Genomic DNA, 12,387 nt, shown 5'->3' on the forward strand with positions numbered 1-12,387 from the left:
ATACACCTTCTACATGGCCAACTACAACCCCAAATACCCCTTCTACATGGCAAACTACAACCCCAAACACACCTTCCACATGGCAAACGACAACCCCAAGCACACCATCTACGTGGCAAACTACAACCCCAAATACACCTTCTACATGGCCAACTACAACCCCAAACACACCTTCAACATGGCCTACTACAACCCCAAATACATGGCCTACTACAACCCCAAACACACCTTCTACTTGGCCAACTACAACCCCAAATACACCTTCTACATGGCCAACTACAACCTCAAATGCACCCTCTGCATTGCCTTCTACAACACCAAGTGCACCTTCAACGTTGCCTACAACAACACCGAATGCACCTTCAACATTGCCAACCACAAAACCAAATGCACCTTCTACATTGCCAGCAACAAACCCAAATGCACCTTCAGCATTGCCAACCACAACTCCAAATGCACCGTCTACATTGCCAACAACAACTACAATTGCACCGTCAGTAGCCAAACAACCACCTGCTGTGGCTGCATCTCCTACCACTTCACAGAAACCACCAGCAGCAACTTCTCCAACTGCAACTATCAAGCCAACACCAGCAACCACATCTTCGCCCTCCAAATTGCCAACTGCCGCTTCTCCCACTTCTGTCACGAAACCACCCATTGTCATTGCAACCCCTCTTCCCTCAATAAAACCACCAGTCGCAACTTCTCCCACTTCTAGTAAATCACCAGTTCCTAAAGTTGCATCTCCTACATCATCTGCACCTGTGAAATCACCAATTCCTAAGGTTTCATCTCCTACATCATCTGAACCTGTGAAATCACCAGTTCCCAAGGTCTCATCTCCAACAACATCTGCACCTGTGAAATCACCGGTTCCTAAGGTTTCATCTCCAACATCATCTCCTGGGAAATCTCCAGTCCCCAAGGCTATATCCCCAGCATCATCCGCTCCTGTGAAATTACCAATTCCAAAACCTACATCTCCATTATCTGCTCCTGCGAAATCACCAATTCCAAAAGACACTTCTCCAACATCTGCTCCTGCAAAATTACCTGATCCCAAGCCTTTACCACCATCATCTGCTCCAGTTAAATTACCAGTCCCCAAGGATTTACCACCAACCGCCACTCCCGTGAAACCACCCGCTCCCAAAACAGCACCCCCAAAAATAGCACCTGTAAAACCACCTGTTCCCAAGATTACACCAGCATTAAGTCCAAAATCCCCATCTCCAAAACTCCCACCACCACAACCACCCAAAGAAGCACCTATTTCACCTCCACCACTGCCATTACCACCAGCTGACTCACCACTATTGCCTACTCCAACAGCATCCCCCACACCAGCCGAAGCACCAACAGCGCCAGCACCAGCCAAAAAAGCACCAGCACCGGCACCTGCACACAAAAGGAAAGCACCAAAACCATCACCTGTTCCTTCACCACTAAGTAGCACCCCAACACCTGCACCAACGCCTTCGATTGAAACACCAACCCCAGCACCAGCACCCGAAGAAGACACGCCAGAACCTCCTCCCCACAAGCACAAGAAAAGAAGACACAGACGCAAGCACAAGAGACATCACTCGCAATCTCTGGCTCCAGCACCAGCCATTATTCGGAGGAGTCCCCCAGCACCACTGGTTGAAGATATTACCACAACCGACTCAGAAGAGACGCCTGCACCAGCACCAAGTCCCAATGCGGTATATATATATATATACTATCTTTCAACTCTTAAATTTGAATTACATTTGTGTACTTTAACCTAATACTCTTGTAATGAAGTCTTAAACAGTTTTAATCACGTCTCATTCATCTCATATTTTTCATTTTGTATACAGAATGGTGCGCAAGCATACTATAAGCAAGGGAATACATGGCCAAGTGTTGGAGTCGCCATTTCCATTTTGTTATTATCTGTCATCACATGACACTTTTAAAGTCCTATGAAGAACATGGATTCACTCTAAGGGTGGTGTGGTTTGCTGAACATATATTATTTTTTACTTTCTTTCTTTGTGTTGTGATCTTTGCCGAATAATATTAATGGTACGAGTTTTTGAATTGTTAAAACCAGGCACTGCTAAGCAGAATGCACAAGTGTTATATATTTCCCATTTAATTTGATGAATTTCTCAATCCAAAATCTTTTACTTAACAAGAACAAATCTGAATCCATTATTCTCACTATCATTTTGTAAAATATACGACACACCTATGTGAGCAAATGAAATTGGCCTTTAAATAACTGGAAATTGTAATATACCGAATACGAAATAATAGAAATAGAAAACAAAATAAAAACTAGCCGAGCATCACACACTGGCCGACAGAGCACAATATAAACTGAAATAACTATGACAACTGAAAAACCAAACTCGGTAAGAAAGACAAGCCCCTCAAATATGGAATGAAAGGATTTATCAACATATCCTCTTTATTTTTCTTAAGTATAGAGCATGCTCTCATATGAACAATGCTTATAGTGTCAATCCTTTCATTCCATATTTGAGGGGCTTGTTTTAAGTGATTCAATTCAACACCTTCTTCAGCTTTAACACCTTTTTCTTTTCACTTATTCACATGTAAGTGAGAGGTTTCCAACACTCCATTCAAAAATGCCAACTTCACATTCATTTGTTGTATCTTTCATTTGTGTTGGGCAGCAACTAGGAAGAACAACAACCGAATTATCTCCATCCTCGTGATAGGAGCAAAAACTTCATCGTAATCGATTCCTTTCTGATGCTTATAGCTCTTCACCACTAGTTGAGCTTTGTAATATTCCCCTTTTCCATCTGCGTTAATTTTCTTCTAATATACCCATTTCATACCAATTGGTCGGGCTCCGGTGGGTAAATTTGCCAGCTCCCATGTATCATTCCATTCAATTGAACCGATGTCTTCATCCATCGCTTTCTTCCACTTGTCATCAAGCACGACTTCTTTGAATTTAAGATCTTTTGTACTTGCCAACAGACATATCACATATACCTCATAAATGAAGTTATAAATATCCCGCAAACCATGAGTGTTTTTGGTTGCAAAGGCTCATCTTTTTAATCAGAATACTCATTAAGCCTCTTAGCAATGGACTTCATGCTTCTTCTACCAACATCCAAGCTCCCGCTATCTATTTCTGAGCTCTCCCCCTCAAATTATGAGCTCCTAGACGACTTTTCCTTCATCTTGTCCCAATTTCATTCATTCTGCTCATCAACCTGGACATCTTGACTTACTAGAACCTTGCATGTAATTGGGTTACATTATTCATAAGCTTTTGATTTTTCATCGTATCCAATAAAACCATACCTCTTGCTCATTTCTTCGAGTTTTGTTTTGTGCTGAGATGAAACGGTTGAGTTCAAACAAAGTTTCACGTACAATAAAATAAGAGAAACATAAACTTATATACACATAAAAATAAGAGGTATTTTAGAATACTACCAAAAACAATAAAAATTGAAATAATTGTGACAACTGAAAAACAAGTACGGTAACCAAAAAAGTTACAAATAAATCTTTAAGTTTAAGTTTTCTATTCATTTTTATAAAATAATGAAAAATGATAAACATACACCTCCGTGAGGATATACCTATTATGCGCTTTCACATGTTGGCTAAATTAGTGTAGTGTTTTGATTAAATAATTAGTATAATTGTTGTTTAATTTCTTATCTGAACCAACGTGTTAATTGTAACACATCTAAACATTACATAAGGATAAAGAACCTTCTAAAATTCCTATAATCATCATCAACCTTGTGATAATATACCAAATTAATCATCACATAATAACAATTAAAAAAACCTTCTAAAAACCCTATTAATCATCGCTAATGATAACATGAAAAATCAATTATCACTTAATTATGATAGACAACCATTACTTTTTGAAAACTACAACACTTTAGTTAACCATTGCAATGTTTTGGTTAAATTAATACAATTGTGAGTTAAAGTTTAAATAAATAACATCAAATTGATGTACAGAATTTTGATCACCTATATTTAGAGATTGAGAAGAGTGAACATGTAGTTACATGGGACACGTGAAAATTAAGATTTAAGAGATTTTATGACCGTTTCTTTACAATTAGTCATAATATCTTTTCAATATAAGGTGTATTATGATAGATTTTAAAATTTTGCCACTGATATGTTATGATTGATTTTCAAAACTGTCATAATGAATTTTACTTTTATTAATATTACGAGGAAACCTAGCATGAGAGATACTTGAAATTTTTTTTTCACCTGTGTCAATACTCTAAAATAATATACCAATTTCTTAGAAATTGATAAGCTTTCTCGTATACTTTCTTAATATTTAAGGTGGGTAAATTGATTTTAACTTTATAAAGGAAGTTTAAATTATTTTATGATTTAACTTTACAAGTGTATTCTATGATTTAAAGGATATGTACCTGTGAACTACTTCAAATCTACTCTATAATTTTACACTGTGAATTTTAAATTGTTTGTGGAAGCTTGTCTCTTAAATTATTAAATGACACCATTCAATACCTATTTTAAGCATTGTAAGTGTTGAATGATATCATGGAATGAGGTCCTGATGATTTAAATATTCCTGATTTGTGATCGACATCATGGTGATAGTGTCTGCTCCTCCTCCTGGTTTGTTTCGAAAACATCTTCCGTTCCTTGGCCAAGATATTGCTGCACTATCAACACAGAAGCAGTGGCTGCAAAATCTGAAGAAGCCAACAAGTCCCCAATTGCCCCTAACTCAGGACACTCACTCCAATCAGTGAGTCCTGCTATGAGTGGTGATTTCATTCCTTCGCTTCTCCCAATTATGAAAAGGTCGTGAATATCATCCATTGACCTTATTGCTGCTACTGTCTGCTCTCCATTGTTCACCATTTTCTCGACATAAACAACTGAGCCATCATCCTCACAGCTTGTCCTAAACCAATTTATAAGCCTCTCATCAAGTTTTTTATGACTGTCTTTATCCGTTTTCACTTTTAGTACCGTACTTTCGTCAGGGCTGAGGTCACTATGTTGATGCATTACTTCTTCTCCATGAACAAAACGCATCACAGTAAGGTTTATCCCTGGATTTTCTGACATCTTCCATGCATAGCTCAGGGCTTCTCTATCATCAGGCCCTCCAAAGAACAACACTGCCACATTGCGAGACTTTTGATCTGGAGCCAGATGGCTGCACGCACTAAACCCTCTATCCACTAGAATCCCAACGGAGCAAGGTGCTTGGCTTAGAATATGGAGGTTCACAGTTCGGTGTGACATGTTGGTGGGCGCCATTTCACCGTCAACCGCTTGATGTTTATGGAAAGGGACGATAATGAAGGCCACACGCTTTTCCTGAGCCAAGTTGCATACGTCCTCGTGCATGGTGGAGTAAGGGGAGATGACTATTGAGGGCTGCATTGAGACGTGGCAAGCATGACGCTCGTAGTTTCGAAAGGCATTGATTATGTGTTCGGATTGAGCTTCAGTCTTGTTATAATAGACTGGTTGGTCTGGATCCTTGGCAGTATGATGTTGAACAAGGAATAATGCAGATGCCTGGCCACTGAGTTCGGTCAAATGAAGCAAGTAAATGCATATCGGGGACCTCTTTGAAGGGTTAGTGGCGTCAAGGAGGTTAATAATTGTCGGCACATTTCGAGGAGTGTGGATACAAACTAGGACTCTGAACTCTGATTCTTTTTGTGACATTTGAATGGTTCTTCTTTTGTAAGGTATCACTCCTCTTATTGGTTTGTATATATATGAAACCCCAGGTACAATGATTGCGGTCATTATTATGGTTATAAGCATCAAGGCTGCATACGATTCGTTGGTCAAAACCTGTTGGCAATTGAACAACAATCCCAGAAACATTTTATATATTGTATGTATATATGTAATAGTAGCACTAGTACAAGTGGGTGTACCTTTTTATCCTTGCCAATGTTAATGACAATAATTTCAACAACGCCTTTTGTGTTCAGGAGCAAACCAAGGACTGCTCCATCACGAACTGATATTTGATAATAGAATGCAGCGACCATAGTGCCAATGATTTTGCCTAAGCTAGTGAAAATAACAAGAGTGATCAAAGTAACCCATTCGCGGACGTCATCGAGCTGTCCAAGATCAGTTTTTAGGCCATTAGTGGCGAAAAATAGAGGGAGCAAAATCAACGTTATAAAGTCCTCTAGCCTTTCCACAAGAGAGAGCCCTAGAGGTCCATTTGGGATTGTCAAACCAAACACAAAGGCTCCAAAAACTGCATGGGTTCCAATAATATCTGTGATCAAACCTGAGAGCATCACACCTGCTAATATTATGCACATATAGAAATCACTGAATGTTTCTCCCTCAGGGGTTTTCCTTACCATCCACAACACCCCAGGTCTCACCACAAAAATATTAAAAGCAATAAACCCTATACTTGACAAGAAAGTCGACAGCAGAGTGATAGAAGGCTTATTACGTTGTGCCAAATTAACAGAAAGAATCAAGAGCAGACTTGAAATCAGATCATTGACGAGTGCAGATGAAAGAGCAATCCTTCCCAACTCAGAGTTGATGAATTTCAGCTCTGCAAGGATTCTCACAAGAACGGGAAACGCTGCCACAGAAAGAATTGAACCAATGAATAGGACGTTAGCGGTGTTTTTTGCTGATATATCGTCGAATTTGATCAAATACATAGTGAAGAGAGCTCCAATTGCGAAAGGGAGGACCATGCCTAGAAGTGCTATGACCACTGCTTTTCTACCTATGCGTCTTAACGATGTTGCATCCATCCCCACTCCCACCAAGAACATAAAATATACAATGCCAACACTTGCCATTGCTTCAAGCAAGATCTCACCTCTTTGCGGAAAAACTGCATCTCTAAATGCTTTGTTTTTCCCAAGCACCGAAGGACCTAATATTAGGCCTCCCTACACACATGCATGCATGTAACAACGCAACATTAAGTATGATGTAAAACTTTGATTGGATTCACAGTAGAAAATGGTAAAGGGACTAACCATGAGTTCAGAAATAACGCGTGGCTGGCGAATGGGCTTGAGTATGTACACAAATAGACGGGTGATAACGAGAACTAACAGTAATTGCACGAGAAAGAGAGGCAGAGAATAGTACAAAGGGTTTTCCTTATGCCAAAGCCCGTCTGATGATATCATGGTGGCTGCATAGCATATTATAGGTTCCGTTTCATTTATATCAAACGCCAATGATTTTGTTTCCAATTTTCTTTTCATTGTAATAGGCATATTAATTCACTCCCTCTTCTACTCAATCCCAATGTATATATACCGATCTAGGTTCTTTGCTTCCTCGGTCTTACAATATATGCATACATCACCTAATTTGCATGCAAAATCTGAATACAATCGAATGTGTGGTTAAGGGGTGATGGATGAATTCAAAAGATGAAAAACGAGAGAGAGGTGTTTTGCTTCATTTTCTTTTTGGATGAAACACGGAAATGAGAGGAATGTAATGAGAGAAGTCATGTTCGTATGTTTTGATGGTTATCCATTCAAGAGGGAGCTCTACTTAATTTTCATGGCTTATGTTTGGGTACCTATTTTAAGATCAATGATGCTACACACTTGAGCACTTGAGCCACATGTGTGGGTCGTTAAAATCAATTTTTTTTTTCTTGATCTCATTTATTTAAAATACCACTTACAAATATAATGTTTTTAATCTTTTCACAATTTTTTTTATTATAGTTGTTAATTAAAATATTACAGCTAAAAATTTAGTATTGTCAAAAGTAATAGAACTTTTTATTGAAAAATGATTATAATTACACAAAAAAAAAATACTTTATACAAATATTATGCTAATCTATGAATCAAGGACTAATATGATAGTGCAAAAGGATAAAGAGCAAAGAATACATTAAACACAGAAAGAACAAACGGGTATAATAATTGTTTATTCAGTTTCATACATTTAACTGATTCTATATGTTCTGCAAACCACACCACCAATCCATGATCTTCATATGAAACTTTGAAAGTGTCATGTGATGACAGATAACAAAATGGCAATGGCGACTCCAACACTTGGCCATGTGTTCCCTTGCCTATTGTATGCTTGCGCACCATTCTGTAAACAAAGACGAAAAACATGAGATGCATGAGACATGATTAAAACTCATTATAAAACTATTACGTTAAAAAAGTGTACAACTGTATATGTTACCGCTTTGGGATTTGGTGCTGGTGCAGGCGTCTCTTCTGGCTGGGTTGTGGTAATATCTTGCACAAGTGGTGCTGGGGGACTCCTCCGAATAATGGTTGGTGCTGGAGCCAGAGATTGTGAGTGATGTGTCTTGTGTTTGTGTCTTCTTCTGCTGTGCCTGTGTGGAGGAGGTTCTGGGATGTCATCTTGGGGTGCTGCTGCTGGGGTTGGTGTTTCAATCGAAGGTGTTGGTGCAGGTGTTGGCGTGTTACTTAGTGGTGAAGGAACAGGTGATGGTTTTGGTGCTTTCTTTTTGTGTGCAGGTGCTGGCGCTGTTGGTGCTTCGGCCGGTGTTGGGGATACTTTTGGGGTAGGCAATAATGGCAGTGGCGGTGGCGAAATAGGGGCTTTTTTGGGTGGTTTTGGTGGAGGGATTTTGGGGGATGGGTGTTTCGGACTTGATGCTGGTGTAATCTTTGGAACAGGTGGTTTTACTGGTGCTGTTTTTGGGGGTGTTGTTTTTGGAACGGGTGGTTTCAAAGGAGCTATCTTTGGAGGTGTTGTTTTGGGAACTGGTGGCTTCACTGGAGAGGATATTGGTGGTAAAGGCTTGGGATCTGGTAATTTCACAGGAGCAGACGATGGAGATGTAGCTTTTGGGAGTGGTGATTTCACAGGAGCAGATGTTGGAGATGTAGCTTTGGGAAGTGGTGATCTCACAGGAACAGATGATTTTGGAGATGAAACCTTAGGAAGTGGTGATTTAACCGGTGCAGATGATGTTGGAGATGAAACCTTGGGAATTGGTGATTTACTAGAAGTGGGAGAGGTTGCTACTGGTGGTTTCCTTGAGGGAAGAGGGGTTGCTATGACAATGGGAGGCTTTGTAGCAGAAGTGGGGGAAGCTGCATTTGGCAATTTGGAGGGTGAAGATGTGGCTGCTGGTGTTGGCTTGCTAGTTGAAGTGGGAGAAGATGCTTCTTGTTGTTTGGCTGCTGATGGTGCAGATGGAGTTGTGTTTGGCAATGTTGAAGGTTGAAATTTGGAGGGGTTACCTGTACCTGGTGTTTGGGCATTGATTGTGTCTAGAGGGTTGGTAAGACTAGCTAAAGCCAAAACCAAGAACACCACAGCCATTGTGTGTTAGAAGTGATTTGGTAGGGAAAATTAGATTGATATTTATGGCCTGTGGATTATGGCTATGATTCGATTAGAAGGTTGAGATGTAGATGACATAGTAACCATGTAAGAGGAGATGTAGCCTTCGTGTGATTACAACATTAATGTAAACAACAGAAAAGGCATAGGATATCTTGTAATAAGGAACCTACGCAACCAAAACTCTCTCTTTGGATTTAACTTCCCATAGTTGCATGTTATGAGAACACAAGTTTACCTATTATAAATGCCATAACATGACCTAAGTTATTGCCTTCTGTTAATATCTGATGAACCAATATACCAATGTGATTTAGATGTTTTCTCTTTCCCACAGGAAATCTCAGAAGAATGAAAAAGAAACAAAATCAACATGATGAAGGAGATGATACTGCTTAGAATTCATTAAGGAATAAAAAACCATGGTATAGAGGATGTGGGGTCACATACTTTCATATTCTAGAATTGCGATGTTTGATAAACTTACTGCATAATTGTTTCCATAACTTTTTTGTTTTAAGTACAAATGAATCTGTTCGTTAATTTCATTATGTTATTCTCACTGAAATTTTTAAAATGTTTTGCTTCTGATTATCACGTTATCTTTGAAAACAGATTATTAAATCGATATTTGGATGTCAAAAAAATTATTTTTCTTAAAAATATAAAAATTAATTCTTTAATAACTAATAAAACCATTTAACAGCTAGATTATAATAATATAAGTAAATGATTGATAAGTTAAATCAAATTGTCATATGGGTATATATTTAAATGAAATATGGGTATATTTAAAAAATTGTAAATATATCACTACTCTATTTTAGTCATCTGTTGTGTTTTAAACTAGCAGGGCAGGGTTTGAATCATAAATAATATTCATGAGTTGCAATATCATTTGTTTTGGTTAGTGGAAGTCGTGAAAAAGTTAATCTTTTAATAATTCTGGTTCATGCTCGTATCCAATACAAAGCTAATAATTAGCCCTATACTCATAAAGTATAAAATAATTATTTATATTTAATATGAATTCAAACGATGGATTTTTATATTTTTTTAATATGATGTTGTAACCAGTGCTAATGAATGTATTTTCATATTTCTTTTATTATAGTTTTGGTTTAATTTAAGTTAATAAACAATATTTAATTATAGGTTTAATGTTTCAATAAGTCCCTATTTTCCTCAAGAATTTCAAATAGGTTCATTTCTTTTTCGGCGTCTCAATTGAATCCTTATTTTCTTAAAATTGAATTAAATAGGACCTTTCCGTCAAATTAAGATGACGCCGTTAAGAATGGTACGTTGACCGTGTACTTTTTTATTATGTGACATTGAAAATGTGACTGAATTATATTTTATTAATTTTTGAATTAAAAAATGAAGTATATTCTGTATATTTCATTTTTTAATTCAAAAATTAAAAAAATACAATTCAGTAACGTTTTTAATGTCACGTAATAAAAAATTACACTGTCAGCATACACTTTCTAACGGCGTCATCTCAATTTGACGGAAAGACCCTATTTAATTCAATTTTACAAAAATAAGGATTCAATTGAGACAAAGGGACCTATTTGAAATTCTGGACGAAAATAGAGACCTATTGAAACATTAAACCTTAATTATATATTTTCTTTTATCACAGTGTTGGTTTAATTGAAATTAATCAACAATATTTTACTGTTTGTTTTATGTAGTGTCTGCTTAGCTTATGCTAAGGAAATTTACTAAAAAAAACTACGAGCAATGGGATATTCCATTACGTAAAAGCACATTAAGTTATTCTTTTCTAAGTTTATTTTAATAAGAAGCAAATGCATATAAAAAAGAGCTAAAAACATGATGAAAGAAAGGGAAACTAACATGTTAAAAAAAAGCTGCGAGAGAATTAAGGTTTTTGGGTGTTTATAACAAACCATCAAAGTCAATTTTCCAAAGGTTTAGAAAGATAACACCTCTACAAGTCCCTATAAATACTGCAAATGTTGAAGCATATCTACAAGGAAGCACAAGAGGTACTTCTAGAAGCCTTTTTTTGTCCATTGTCAGGCATATGTGAACTCTTCTCAAACTTACCATCTTCAAATTTTGTCCTAAAAAGTACACAAGGTATATATAAATTTAATAATTACACCGTATATCATCACATAAATTTAAAAAATTCCCAATCTGCAAATATTACCATTTGATAACACTCTCACAAACAATATGAAAACAAGCATCACCTAGACATTAGCTTTACAACTTCACAAGCACGAGCAATGAAGTCAGGGATCATGAGTCCCGGCTATATGAGTATAACAGAATAGCGTCCCGATATTTTAACACCATTCCATTTAACACCGTTTTGACACTAGTACGTGTCAGGTCCTGATTGGTTGATTTTTTTTTATTTTTAAAATTTCAAAAGTGGTTAAAAAATTAGGAGCAGATTTGATATTCTTAATTCCTGTTTTGCCCTTGGGGTGTTTCAATAGAGGGAAACGTTTTGCAGGGTTCTGGTTTCNCATTTCACCGNCGTTGGCTCTCGGATTGGCAGTTGTCGTTGTTCTCTATCGTGTTCGTTTTGGTGTGCGCTTTCGTTGCCGGTGAGAGTGAGGAATCGTCCTTGGTGTTTCTGTCCGATTTGTTCGATTTCGTGTTGTTCGCTTTTGTTGTTCGCTTGCGTTTTTGTGGTTCGAAATGGCAACTAAATCTCCTAAGGTAAGCGCCTTCATCGTTGGANCTATCGGGTTTTCCTCCCTTTGTTTGTATTTCACAGTATTAAATGTTTTAGGGTTTTGAACATTTGTGGTTGATGTGGTTGATGCAGTTGACGGTTAGGCACTCTTTTTCTACTAACTACATATCAACTCTGACGAAGGAACTCACACAGGAGCAAAGGTCTATGATTAGTGAGACTCCTTTTCGTTGGTTCGTAGAGGTTAGTGAAAAAGTTAAGTTAGCTAGGAATATTTTGAGTGAATTAGTTGTGAGGTGGGATGACTCTAATGGTTGTTTTCTAATCGGAGGCAAAGAAATTCCAATGACAGAGAA

The 12,387-nt window shown here is 37.6% G+C and overlaps 3 protein-coding genes across 3 annotated transcripts in view; 1 reads left to right on the forward strand and 2 right to left on the reverse strand.

Annotated features, from left to right (window-relative positions):
- Nucleotides 1-1,581, reverse strand: part of LOC106759250 — a 2,070-nt gene extending 489 nt beyond the window's left edge. The window contains exon 1 of the mRNA XM_022779904.1: nt 1-1,581. Coding sequence (XP_022635625.1) covers nt 1-667 — 667 coding nt within the window. The 5' untranslated portion in view covers nt 668-1,581.
- A 2,981-nt stretch (nt 1,582-4,562) lies between these two features.
- On the reverse strand, nt 4,563-7,256 carry LOC106759258 (cation/H(+) antiporter 15-like). Its single transcript, XM_014642346.2, has 3 exons — nt 7,023-7,256; nt 5,934-6,932; nt 4,563-5,847 (listed from the first exon to the last, which is right to left on the reverse strand). The coding sequence occupies exons 1-3, from the start codon at nt 7,254-7,256 to the stop codon at nt 4,615-4,617; spliced, it is 2,466 nt and encodes an 821-aa protein (XP_014497832.1). The 3' UTR covers nt 4,563-4,614.
- An 800-nt stretch (nt 7,257-8,056) lies between these two features.
- LOC106759265 (uncharacterized PE-PGRS family protein PE_PGRS46-like) lies at nt 8,057-9,229 on the forward strand. The gene is made up of 3 exons (XM_014642358.1): nt 8,057-8,117; nt 8,238-8,327; nt 8,382-9,229. Exons 1-3 carry the CDS (start codon nt 8,057-8,059, stop codon nt 9,227-9,229), a joined length of 999 nt encoding a protein of 332 aa, XP_014497844.1.
- Nucleotides 9,230-12,387: the final 3,158 nt, after the last annotated feature.

Source organism: Vigna radiata, chromosome 1, assembly GCF_000741045.1.
Source record: "Vigna radiata var. radiata cultivar VC1973A chromosome 1, Vradiata_ver6, whole genome shotgun sequence".
Taxonomy (NCBI): Eukaryota; Viridiplantae; Streptophyta; class Magnoliopsida; order Fabales; family Fabaceae; genus Vigna; species Vigna radiata.

Bases quoted from the DNA above. Each gene is read 5' to 3' on its own strand.
- LOC106759258 (XM_014642346.2), bottom strand. From the start codon at position 7,256: ATGAAAAGAAAATTGGAAACAAAATCATTGGCGTTTGATATAAATGAA. The intron at 6,933-7,022 runs GTTAGTCCCTTT...GCATGTGTGTAG, and splicing joins GCGTTATTTCTGAACTCATG to GGAGGCCTAATATTAGGTCC. The intron at 5,848-5,933 runs GTACACCCACTT...AATTGCCAACAG, and splicing joins ACATTGGCAAGGATAAAAAG to GTTTTGACCAACGAATCGTA.
- LOC106759265 (XM_014642358.1), top strand. From the start codon at position 8,057: ATGGCGACTCCAACACTTGGCCATGTGTTCCCTTGCCTATTGTATGCT. The intron at 8,118-8,237 runs GTAAACAAAGAC...GTGCTGGTGCAG, and splicing joins GTATGCTTGCGCACCATTCT to GCGTCTCTTCTGGCTGGGTT. The intron at 8,328-8,381 runs GTGAGTGATGTG...TGTGTGGAGGAG, and splicing joins TGGTGCTGGAGCCAGAGATT to GTTCTGGGATGTCATCTTGG.